The sequence below is a fragment of the Passer montanus genome, unplaced genomic scaffold (assembly GCF_014805655.1).
Source record: "Passer montanus isolate IOZ18808 unplaced genomic scaffold, ASM1480565v1 scaffold13, whole genome shotgun sequence".
In the NCBI taxonomy this organism is placed as follows: domain Eukaryota; kingdom Metazoa; phylum Chordata; class Aves; order Passeriformes; family Passeridae; genus Passer; species Passer montanus.
Genome location: NW_024359832.1, coordinates 10,767,383 through 10,780,497, shown reverse-complemented (window position 1 = coordinate 10,780,497; position 13,115 = coordinate 10,767,383). Strand labels below are relative to the sequence as shown.

Here is a 13,115-nt window from a genome sequence, read left to right as displayed (position 1 = left end):
TTCCCAGCCCTTGGAGCAGAAGGGAGCTCTCCGAGCTGCGCTCCCGCCTCCGCGGTGCCGCAGTCCCCGGCGCTGCTGGCCGTGCCGCGGAGCGGCTGCTCCTGCCGGGCTGTGCCACACGAGAGCGCTCCCCTACAGCGAGAAGGGCACCACTGTGCAGGTCTTTTCCCTTCTTTTTCTACCGCTCCAGTGTTTTGACAGAGTGCTCAAATACGTGAAGGCAGATGACGAAGTTTGCTCTGTTGGTTAGAAAGATAGGGACAAAAGCTTTAGCATGAGGAAAATGACCCAGCTTATTTATGTGACGTAATTTTAATCCAGGTGGCTAATTGAAAAGTATTAGCTATTTGGAATTAAAATTAATGGTTTGTTAATTACTATGACGGTAGCATGTATTTTTTTTAATTATGAGTTCTTGTGGTGTTTGAACTCTGCACTACTGAAGAATGAGGCAATGTAAAGGCTTTGTTAGATCAAGACCTGTGAGCAAGTTACAGGATTCTTATTGAAGCAGAAGATGAAAACTACCAGTTAGTTGCATTTAAAAAATACACTAGGAGGTGTAGATGAACGCATAAACAAAAAAAAAGCGTTTTAAAACTTTTTTTTTTTTTTTTGCTGTGAGATTGGTGAGACACTGGACCAGAGTTCTCACAGAAGTTGTGAATGCCCCATCTCTGCAAGTGTATAAGGCCAGGTTCAGCGGAGATCTGAGCAACCTGGTTTAGTGGAAGGTAGCTTTGTCCATAGCAGGGGAGTTGGAAATATCTTTAAGGTCTTTAAGGAAAATCTTTAAGGTCCCTTCCAATCCAGGCCTTTCTATGAAATAACTAACAAGTTATTTCTTATTTTTTTCAAAAGCATTAACTCGCCATCTTTTTAGAAGCTCGCAAATTGACTGTTCAATGGAACATTATTGAAACAGACGCAACTCACTTGTAGCTAAAGGGAGGTGTAGTATTACCTAACAGTGTGCTGGGAAAAATGTCAGAATTTTCCCTTTTAATATGATCTCTTTGTTTGCTTCACAAAGAAATTCACGTCCGTTTAATTTTCTGTACGGAAAATTACATCCAGTTGCTGTAACCCTCATATATGTGTTTACTAGGCAACAAATGGCTATTCATCTGGCGTCACAGATGACTTCACTTTTAATAGAAAGGAATAGGAACAGAAATGCAAATGTGAACAGATTTTATCAAATATTACAGATATTAGTAGTTACATAGGTAAATGACACTCAGCTTAATTCCAAAGTCCACTGGCTCACAGGCAACCCTAGACAAAACAAACACAAGTCCAGCATTTCAGTAAGGCTATATTTTTTCCAGAATAATGATTTTCTACCAAGAAAAGTGATTTTTTCCCCCTGTAATTCAGATTATGCACATATTAGGTTCTTATACCATGCTCTTAACTATGAGACTAATGAATAATAAATACATACAATTACTATTTTTAGCTGAGAACTGATTTGCTGCCATTATAACCCATAATCTCAGTTCTATGCAAGTATTTAATGCATGCTTTTCTCCCATATTTCACCAAAACTTGAGGAAAACCTCTCTTCTATGGACAATATTTGGAGAACGCATCCAGGCTGAAATCCGATGCATTATGTTGGGGTTATAGTTGTATTGGCTTTGATCAGTTAATAACACATGGACAGTGGGGGAATGTGGAAATAATGGCAATGTATTCATATTGTTTTCTCTTATGCTGTTTTTAGGCTTCGTTTGGGAAGTTACCGTGACGACGGTATAGAACAATGTTGTGCAAAGTCTGGGGAGGGAGAGCAGCTGGCTATGGCAAGTGGTGGCCAGGAGGCAAGCGTGTTCCAGGTGTAGAACTAGGCGAGTGTCAGGGCTGTTTTTGTTAAACATCCAGCGCTGGAAGCCGCGGGCCGGGCTGCCAGCCGGGAGGAGCCTGCGGGGCCGCCCCGATGGCGGCGCTGGCGCGGCCGCGGCCCCTTTAAGGCACGGCCGGGACGCGCGGGGAGCGGCAGCGCGGGTCGGGCGGGCCGGGGCCGGGGCAGCCCCTGCCTTGCTCTGCTTCCAGCCAGGCTGCAGAAATACCTGTCGGGACTGGGGTGCGCTCGGTGTGCCGTGTCCGGTGGCACAGCGTCGGTGAGGGGCAGAGGTGTGATGGCCTCTCCAGATGTATGGGCTCCCTCAATGGTAATGAAGGGAAGATGCTGCAAAGGGGTAGAAATTGCACTGCTTTGTCCCTGTGTGCAGAGCTGCACGAACTCGTTTACGTCTTCATGAGCGTCTCCGCTGTCAGTTCTCCCCGCTCTCTGTGCTTTGTTGGGCCTTGTTTGTTTCTGTCATGCAGTTTGAAACTTGTGGCTTTGCCTCTTTTAAAGACTGTTTTGTGGTGGGACTGGCTGCTGCTTCCTGAACACTTGGAGAAGTGTCAAGTTTTCAGTTTGACTTGCATATCCCACTAACTGCTTTTTTGTGACCCCCATCGTTTCATCTTGAAAAGCAAGTCAGTCTGTGTTTGTTCTTTGTTGTGCTCATATGCTCACTTTGTAACCATCACATGCTTTAAGAGTTTAGATGTGGGCTGTACTGTCATATTTCTGGCTTTCATAAAAATGCATCTTCTTTTTGCATTTTCAAATCTGTTCTTAGAGAAATACAATGTGAAAGTCCAGAAATGCAAGAACTTAGTTATTAATTTGAAAACAGATGTAAGCGTGCCCATTATCTAATTCTAAATATGGTGGCAAAGTGATAAATTACATGATATTTATTGCTTACTTTCTTTTCTTTAAACTTTCAAGCTTTCTGATTTTGTGCAAGTTTCTAAACAACTATACATCGAAGATGACTTCGCTGATAGAAATATGTGGAGTTCTATCACTTCTTGGTTATTGCTGTTGTAATTATACTGTAGGATTTTTTGCCAGAGACTGGCAACACTGATTCTTTTGCAACAATAGAGTACTTGAAAAAAATCGAAACACACCCCTCCCCTGCCATCAAGTTTAACAAAATAAGTTGTGCTAATAATTCTGTTTTAGTAACTACAGAGAACTTTTACTTGTTTGGCCATAAAGACAGAAAAATCTTGTCTTTTAAGCACTGGTCTCAAGTGTAGTGCATACCTGTTATGTAAATATGCCATTAAATGTTAGGGTTTTCCTGTCTTTTTCCTACAAGATCTGCTAAGGAGATAGATAGTGCTTCTAGCAAAGTATTTCTAGAAACTTTAAAAAGAAGTTGATGCTTCAGAGTGGAGGTTAGAGCCATGGGTCTTGCACCACTGAAGCAATTAGTATGGTGAATGCAGTGTACTACTTGGAATCTGCCCCAAAAGTGTGTAAGAAAATCTCAGCACTGATATTGATTACAGCATCTCATCCTTTGTTTCTTTGTCCTTACCTTTTCTGTGTGTGACCCTTGAAGGTGCAGGATTGTTTCACGTGTCAGGTGGAACCACCATGCACCAGATGTTATTCATGAATGTTATTGCAACACACAGTGTTTCCTTAATGGAGTTATGGTCAGAATAGGAGAAGATGGAATTGGTTAAAGGGACTACCTTTAATCATGTTAATGTTTAAAAAGTATAGATGAAGCTTAGTGCTGAAGGAGTTCATACCTGTTACTCTTGCAAAGTGTATCAGTTTGGTTTGGCTCATGTCATGCTAACTTGATGGAAGAAGAGGTTGAGGTGCATGCAGGGATGATTTGCATCTTCTTTGGCAAGTCTTCATCATTCCAATACAGCGGCTTCACGAACTTGGGCCTTGTCCAAATTAATGTGAAAAAAGTTCTCAAGCTTGGTAGTTCAAGTGTGTGTGTGTGAGTCCTGTCTCCTTAGTGGGAGTTTAATGAGGAGAGTAATTTTCAAGAGTAATTGCAAGAGAAACCTTAATTAGTTATAATTGCAAGTCTAGTGACTGTACTGGAACTAAGTTGTGACACAACATGCTTTCTCAGTGGAAAACTTGATTAAAATAACTTTAAAAAAAGAAACTAACTCAAAAAACCCCCAAACCCTGCCATATTCAGCAAATACTATCTTCAATTAATATGGCTTATTTTCATATGGAGAGGGTTGATAAACTTAAAAGTGCTAGAAAAGACATGGTTGAAAAATTTCCTCAAACAGTGAGACTACTTAATGGTTCTAGATTCTAGAATAAATGCACAGAAATTAAAAACTGACCTCTGAGTCTTTCACACAGTCAACTGCAATCCATATGATACAAAGTTCATATGTAGGTTTTCTTCATCTGGAAGATAATTGTGCAGAATGACTTAGCACGATGTTTCACTTCATTTGGCAACAGTATAATGCACAACCCTGATTTTGCTTTCACTTACAAAAATATGTATTAGTTGGAGCTCAGCTGTGTGAGGTAATGTAGGTGTGTGGAGATTGTTGAGACTTAACTGTGAAATAAGAACCACTGATTTAAAATGACTTCTTACATAAAAATAAGTTTGGTTTATTTCACTAACTCATTTAAGTACTTTGTGACTGAAAAACCTTTGAACCTCTTTGCTCCCTCTTGTTCTCCTACTCTAAAGTCTTAAAGTTTGTCATAGCAGTATTGGCCAAATAATTAAAACAGATTCCAATCTAATGGGCTGTAGATGTTAATTTTTAAGAATGATCTATTAGCTTTAAGGTTTCTATTTGTTGTTGCAAACTTATACTAAGATTTTCCTGTTTTTAATGCTTTTTGACTGCTTCTGCTTGGAGCTCATGTTACTATTTTAAGTGGTACATGCAAGCAAGTGCTAATGTTCTAAAAAGCTTCAAAAACTGTCCTGAGCTACAAAAAAAGTTTGTTTGGTTTTTTTGGGGGGGGTTTTTTGGTTTGTTTTTTTTTTTCCTTTTTAATTTTACTCTTTACAAACTGTTAAGGAGTATCTTTTTTGAATGGATTCTGTGTTGGTTGTCATTCCAGAAGGATGTATATTGAATTTCTTCAATTGTTGAAATGGGAACAAAGCAACTTTATCTGTAAATGTTTAATTTAGAATAATGTACTGTTTGTTAATGGAGAAATGAACCCTAATGCACAGGCCCATTAGAATGCACTCAGTGAACATGTGAAACAATCCTAGCCTTAAATGAAGGTATAATAATCTACAGTATCAAAACGTGTGAAGAAATATTTAAAAATTGAAAAGTCAGTAGTATTCTGGAACCTTCCTTTCTACGTGTCTTTCTAAATGTTTTCATGGAGTCCTGGAGTTTGCACAAATGTCTGCACAGACCTGATTTTTGCTCTGCAGGCAAAGAAATGCTACTAGTTGCTTATAGTGTTTTAAGGCTGCAATGGTGCTGGTGTGCAGTAGCCACTGCTGTGCTGGTGCCACTTGTGAGTGCTACATGTAGCAGATTATTCAGTGGATTAACTTCCTTGTGTTCTAGCAGATAATAAACATGATAGCCAAGCTCTTAAATAATGGTACAATACTATTCTAACAGGGGGTAATGGGCAGGGTACAAAAAAGATATGTAAAGTCTTTCATGCTTTTTTTACTGTTGTGACTTTGAACTTTTTTTTTCTGTAGATTTGTTTAATAAATAAACATTAAAAAGAGAAATATTTGAAAATTGTAAACCCTTAGCAGTGGCAGTCTCAAATTTGCTGTTGCAGATTTGGCTGATTTACTTGAAACAAAAAGTTGATTAGACATGGATAAATCAGTGGAAAAACTTGTACTGATTAAACGGACCAGATTTTTCAGCCTGCTGTTGGAAGAGTGTCAGCAGGGAAGGCTGTTGGTTTATCAGTGTGTTTGCTTATACTTAATTTGTAGTACAAGTTGCATTTAAGACTGATTGTTTTCTTGTTTTTCAGGACATACTGCAGATATGAATATATTTTTAGATGATCCAGAATTTGCAGAAATTATTCTCAAGACAGAACAAGCTATAGAGTGTGGAGTTTTTCCAGAAAGAATCTCTCAAGGATCCAGTGGGAGTTACTTTGCTAAGGATCCAAAAGGGGTGAGCATGTTACTGCAAAGTCAGACACACCACCAGCAGCAAGCTGAAAATGGAAATTAAAAAAAGCTATCTAGATGCTAATGAATTTAAAGAAGTTATTTAATAATTTATTGTATGCCAAAATTTATTTTGGAAAAATTAATGCAAGTAATGCTTAGATTTCTAATTATGTCTTGCTGCATAAGCTAAGGCAAAATAACTATTTTTTCTGCTGCAGTTTTAGCATGTTTTTAATGATCTTCACCAAACAAAAATGGAGAGAAAAAAAGGGTCTCTAACATCTGAAAGCAATTCAGGAATTCCCTTGTGCAGAATCTTGTATGTTTTAATTGATTTTTGTACAACTGAGCTCCTGATTTCAGTATGGTTTAAATTTCTTTAGCTAAGCCTCCTATATTTTTCTCTCTTTTCTTCATAAATAGCCGTTTATTTAGATCATGTCTCCTTTCTTATATGTGGTTGGTAGATGGGTAAGAAGAGTGCTATCATCAAATCTACCTTTTAACTTGTACTTGTCTGCTGAATCTTAGCTGGGAGATTTGGTTTCCCCTCTGCAAGATTTGGTTTTCCCTCCTGTACTTGGTAAATGGTACCTTGAATAGTGATCATCAGTGAGGTGTCCCAAGGTTACTTTGAGACAGAAAAGTAATAGTTACCTGAATCTTTCTCTAGAAAAGTAGCATGTGGTTAGCATTATTTAGTAAGAGGAAATTATGTCTCAGACACACTTTCACATTGTTTTCTTTAAATTAGAAATACTTTGCTAGTGACCTGTTTCACAAAATAAGACTCAACTGCTCAACTTTTGTTAATTTATCACATATGATTTTAAGCTCAATCCACAGCTTTTAGCTCTTAGATAGATGTAGGTGTTCATTAATGCTGAAGATCTCAGTTGTGCTGGAAATGGAAGTTGGAACACATTGAATGCCTAGGTTTTCAGGGCATGTTCAAGATTTTTGTCATTCCCATAACAGTAATTTTCCTTTCATTTAGAAGGTAGTATGGTTTTTGTTCAGCTTTTAGTCATATTATTGGTCATTAGAAAATATATTCCTGTTTTGCTAGTTAATTTTCATAGTTGTTTAGTTTGTTTCAATGGCAGTTTTCTGGTGATACACTTTTACACTTCATTGAATAAGTTGGGTTTTTTAAGTGTAGTTACCTTACATTAATATGAATAAATATGTCAATTTATGATTTTATTTCTATGGAAAGTGGCAGAACCACCCCTTCAGAATCTGAAAACTGCAGTTCATATGCCTGTGTTCCAGGAACATTTGTTAGTAATGAAACCCTTCATTCTGGTGGAGAAAATATAAAGGAGGGTGTCTCTCTCTCTTTTTCAAACATGAAGGAAAGCAAATCTCTCTATAATGGCCTTGTGGATTCTTGCTATCACATGCAGTGGTGTAAATATAAAAACTTCTTCAGAGTTCCAGCTTCAGGTTCAGTTCCAGCTTCACTCTCTTTTATAGTAGCTTAAATCTTTGTAGATTTTCTGGTTGTGTGCTTATATACACATATTCGAACTTTATGCTCTTTTCAAAGTAGTATTTTAAAGTAGGTTTATGTATTATTTCATATGCAATAGGAAGAAAATGTAAGTAGACAAATACTGGTTTGAATCAAAAGTTTTTCAAAATTTCTGTGCATGATGTATCTAAACACTGTTTGAGAGTGTTGAGCTAAAAATGCTTCACAACTGTTTAAGTTCTTTGAGTTTTTGGTAATGCTGTGCAATCAAGATTTTTTTATTCTTAGAAAGTTAGAGGAATCACTAGGGAAAATAAATCATATCATGTGTGCAAATCTGTTTTGTCTGAAGCTTATCTAGATATCTTGATTGATTTTGCTGGGTTTTGGTCACTAGCAAATGCCTGAAGTACTCTCTGAGCCCTGGCAATGGTGAGAGAGTATTTGTGCATCATTCTAGTATAAACACAACCATAGTATTTTGGATGGGCCATATTATTCCTTGTTTCTGATGTGGTGATTTTCTTATTGGTTTTACTTTTCTTTTGCTGTGTTGCTTTTGTTCCTAATTAAGTTTCCAGTAGTGACTTGCCCTCTTCCCTTCTGCAGGTCATTGATTGAATATAAGTATTTAGGAAAAACAAAGATTGAGAGAAGACAATTTTTTATATGGTTCAGAAAAAAATAATTGCAAAATATGAAAGTATTTGGGATATGGGACCGTGAGAATAATGATACTGAGTGCTTAGCAGACTTTAAATTTTGCTTTTATTCTTTGCTTTTGTTCTAGAGCTTATCTATGTTTGCTATCCATATTAAAGGTCTGATAAAACTTCATTTTGTCAATAGTGCAACTTTCATGTGTAGAATGGATTTCAGATCCTGTTTGAGTATTGCATCATTCCACTTCAGACCGGTTCTGTCACTTGCTTTCTCCTATTCCTCTTGAGTAATCTCCTCTTTCTTATTCTGGGAAGGAGCTCATTAAAGATGTGCTAAGCCGTTTTACTGGTCACCTTCTGAAGTGCCCAAAATGAATACCAAATTACAGATGAAATAAGCTGTTTCAATTAGGTCACCTTATATGCTTATTTGGTTCTATCAGAAAGATAGATAAACTTCAAATTGCATAATTAAAATTAGCTTTTTGCATTTATTTGCTAAAGTTGCATAGTTGCATACTGGAAGGGAGTTCAGTACTTAAGGAGCACTATTACAGAATGCTTGAATATGTCTGTGTTTGTTGTTTATTGTGTAAGCAATAAATAAAAGACATTGTGTCTGTTACAAATTGTTCTGCAATATGTTCTGACAGTTTCAACTAATTGCTAGTGTTAATAGAGTCAGTCTATAGTTTATTGTGTAAGCAATAAATAAAAGACATTGTGTCTGTTACAAATTGTCCTGCAATATGTTCCTCACGGTTTCAACTAATTGCTAATATTAATAGAGTCAGCCTATGAATGCATTTTGACTGGCAAAATTAAGACTGGCCTTGGTAGATTGTTCTATAGATTGAACTTTCATGTTCTACTCTAGTCCTCAGCACCAGTGGCTCTGCAAAGTTTAGCAAAAGTTCTAACTTCAGCAAAACCTTGAAAACCATATCTAGGTTTGACTGTATAGCACAGTACAATCCAGGCTGGTAACAGAAGGAGCTAAGCTCCTTTTTTAAATGGGCACTTACTAGGAAGTATTAGCCAGAGAGTGATTCAGAAGAGATAATTAAAGGTTTGGCATGTGCTTCTAAATACAACACAATGATTCCAAGAAAAGCAAAGCTGCTAGCTTTGTTTGAAGTAGGTAGATACATGTGATTCAATAGGAAAGAATTAAATAACTTTTTAATAATTATAAACCTAACAGTAGGATTTTGACTAGTATTACAAATGAATGTGATTTAAAAACAAAAACAAAAAAAGTAAGGTATTCAAAAAACATGCTGGTCTCTCACATTGCATAGAATATTTATTGCATTTGTGTAGGTCTAAGTTGAATTTTGTCTGTGCAGTTGTATTCAAGGTTTTGAATGCAATCTTAGAATCACTGATAACAGCATACCAATCCCAAGAGAATTCATGTCAATTTGTTGCTTGACTCTGTTGATAGGACTCTAATTTTATAGTATGAGTGCAAATAATAGTATTTTATAACTTACTTTTCCTTGTAGTTAATGGGAATTAATCAAAGTAGGTGGATGAGACATACGATGCTACTAATGCCTGGTGTCTTGTGTATTTGTTTACAAAGTGAATGAATTAAGTTTTCTATAGTTACTTAGTCTTGGGCAATCTTGGACAAAGCAAGATTGTCTTGGAAAAATTGGTTGAAAAATCTCTAGAAGCTAAAGCAGCTGGTCAGATCCTCTCCCAAATGCAGCTGAATAAGCAGCTACTGAATACTGCTGGTTTCTGACTGCCAGCCAAGATGTTCATGACCTGAATGTGAATCAGCTTTGAGTGCTGGTGCAACAACAGGTAGTGTTTAGCTTCTTGAGATACCCACTTTCTTCATAACGATTTAGTAAAGTACTAATATGGGAAACTGCTTTCTAAACAGTTGTCCTTAAGTATTTATCAGAAAAAATTTTGTTTACTTGCCATTGTCCAGTGAGAAGGGATGAAGATGCAGAATTTCTATGGCATTCCACTTGAGCTACTGAAGAGTCATTATGAGAACTTTATGTACTAGGCCAAAGTTTATCACAGACAATTGAAAGGTTATATATTTTAATGTGGTAATAACCCTGTAGATTGAGGTTAACAAATATAGAACTCTCTGTAGAAGGCACCTTGAGAAATTGCCGATTTAATGCTTGTGCTGCTGTGGAGCAGCATTGTTTTGACATAACTCTAGAGGAATGTCCAACTAACCTTTTGTTAGTTGCACCCTATTTAGGAGACTGCAGAACCTGGCTGTCTGTCCCAGTCTCAAGCTGCCCTTAAGTTTCTAAAGGATTTCTTCTTTGCAGCTTATCTGCTGGCTAGGAATGTCCAACTAACTTTTTGTTAGTTGTACCCTATTTAGGAGACTGCAGAACCTGGCTGTCTGTTTCAGTCCCAAGCTGCACTTAAGCTGCAAAGAAGAAATCCTTTAGAAACTTATCTACTGGCCTTTAACCCTGTCATTTTTTGGCTTGTTAACAGTAAATGTGTTGTTCCTTTTTTTTCTATAGCAACCTATTCCATAGTTCATTGTGCCTTAGTTTCCTCTTAGCTTAAGCATTCACTGTTCCTACTCATTATTCCCATATTTTGTGCTTATTCTTATTTTTTTCCAGCTTTCTCCAGTTTGTTTAACAGTAAATGTGTTGTTCCTTTTTTTTCTATAGCAACCTATTCCATAGTTCATTGTGCCTTAGTTTCCTCTTAGCTTAAGCATTCACTGTTCCTACTGTCCTTCATTATTCACATATTTTGTGCTTATTCTTCTTTTTTTCCAGCTTTCTCCAATTTGCTAACAGATTTCTTGAAGCATAGTGTCCAAAACTGGACACAAGGCTCTGACTAATTTTAAACTTTACTGTATGTCTCTAATGTAAATGATGGCTGATGGTAATTTTGATCCATTCAAACTCAGGATAATAAGAAAAATACATTTTAAAGAAAATAAATCAGTTGTTTTTAGTGTTCTATAAGTTTGTCACTTTTCCTGGAGCCATTACCTCTCTAAAATAGCTGATTTTGTGCTTATTCTTATTTTTTTCCAGCTTTCTCCAGTTTGTTAACAGATTTCTTGAAGCATAGTGTCCAAAATTGGACACAAGGCTCTGACTAATTTAAAGATTTACTGTGTGTCTCTAGTGTAAATGATGGCTGATGGTCATTTTGATGCATTCAAACTCAGGGTAATAAGAAAAATACATTTTAAAGAAAATAAATCAGTTGTTTTTAGTGTTCTATAAGTTTGTCACTTTTCTGGAGCCATTACTTCTCTAAAATAACTTGTCAGTGTGTTGTTGGTGGGCTGAAAATTGTTTTTAAAGTTACTTTTAAAACCACTTTTTAAGAACTTAAGATAAATATATATTTTAAAGTGCAATGCTTTTAAATTTTGACAAAATGTTCTGAAAAAGTAAATGTTGGTTTGGATTTTCTCTTATGAAGAGCTTATTTTGAATTTGTACTAATCCTAAAGAAGCACTTAGTGATAAATTTATTTGGAATTCAGTTTTGTTAATTTCGTCATCTAAAAAGAACAACTGTGGAACACACTGTGTGGGATTTAACCTATATTTTCAAACAACTACTTTTTAAACTAATTTTAATATTTTGCAACTCAAAGTGCTCATATTTTAATTTTATATTTTTTACCTTAGAAAATTACTGGAGTGTTCAAACCAAAATCTGAAGAGCCTTATGGACATCTAAATCCAAAATGGACCAAATATTTTCACAAAGTTTGTTGTCCTTGCTGCTTTGGCAGAGGCTGCCTCGTTCCAAATCAGGGATATCTCTCTGAAGCTGGTGCCTATCTTGTGGATGAGAAGCTGGGGCTTGGAGTTGTACCTAAAACCAAGGTAAAAGTTAAAACACATAAATTACTGAATTTAAAAAAAAAAAGTGCCAACATATTTGTCAGTCTGTGAACTGTGGTTGTATAGACAGCCTTGTGTATCATGTGTTGTTTATAAGTCATTTGTAAACTATACCAAGTACAAAGGCACAGTGGTTTGATGTAGAAAAAGTGACTGTGATTTTTGATTTAATGGATAATTTTGATATCTGAATGGAATCTCTTCTTTGGAACCACTTTCTATCATTTTCCAGTACCTTTTGTGCCTCATGTTTTGATGAGATTCAAATGGCAAAAATCAGCATATAAAATTCCCATTTTTGTTTGGAATATGTAAAATAGAGAACATTCACCTTTTCATATAAAATTTATCTGTTGAAAATTTCTTGCTTCTTATTTTTAATTTTTTTTTATAGCTGAACATAACATGAACTGTAAATTTACAATTGAAATAATGAGGAATTCTGAGCTGTGTTTAACTTTGTTTAATTTTAAGGTTGTCTGGCTTGTCAGCGAGACCTTTAATTACAGTGCAATAGATCGTGCAAAGTCAAGAGGAAAAAAATATGCTTTAGAGAAAGTGCCAAAAGTTGCTAAAAAATTTAATAGAATTGGACTACCTCCTAAGGTAAGATCAGAAAAAAAAAAAAAGTAATTTGTGCATGTCCTGATTCTTACATAAAATGTTTTTTAAAAAAAGGTGTATTTTAAAGTAACTTCTATGATAGAAGAAAAAAATTTGCTGCTTGTTGAAAACTGTCTGAAATTTGATACAACTGTTTCCATGCAACATGTACCCACATCATTCCTTCTTCTGAACTATTTTAATAATCTTTTCACTTTTTGTTTCAGTTAACAGTCCAGTTTTCTGCTGGAGTAGTAACATATTAATTGTTATATATCTCACTTTTGCTATATTGATTGCTTACTACCTGTCCTTTTAGTGTCATGTTTTGATATTGTCAGTCTGTTTTTTCCCTGCAGTTTAGATAATTAATTTTTTTTTGCCTTCTACTGTTTTTATTCTTTTGGGTACCCTGCTCTTGTGTTCTTCCTACCTCCCTTTTGTCTGACTAAAAGCCTCACGTCTTTCTTGCCTAATGAGCCTTATTGTATCCCCAGAATATCATTACAGTGTTCTAATC

At 36.1% G+C, this 13,115-nt stretch overlaps 1 protein-coding gene across 1 annotated transcript in view; it reads left to right on the top strand.

The window, feature by feature from the left end:
• The first annotated feature begins 2,146 nt into the window (after positions 1-2,146).
• PI4K2B (phosphatidylinositol 4-kinase type 2 beta) overlaps positions 2,147-13,115 on the top strand; it is a 21,303-nt gene continuing 10,334 nt past the window's right edge. Inside the window, exons 1-4 of the mRNA XM_039699063.1 lie at positions 2,147-2,177; positions 5,831-5,979; positions 11,774-11,974; positions 12,467-12,598. Of these exons, the coding sequence (XP_039554997.1) occupies positions 2,162-2,177; positions 5,831-5,979; positions 11,774-11,974; positions 12,467-12,598 (498 nt within the window). The 5' untranslated portion in view covers positions 2,147-2,161. The remainder of the gene's footprint in view (positions 2,178-5,830; positions 5,980-11,773; positions 11,975-12,466; positions 12,599-13,115) is intronic.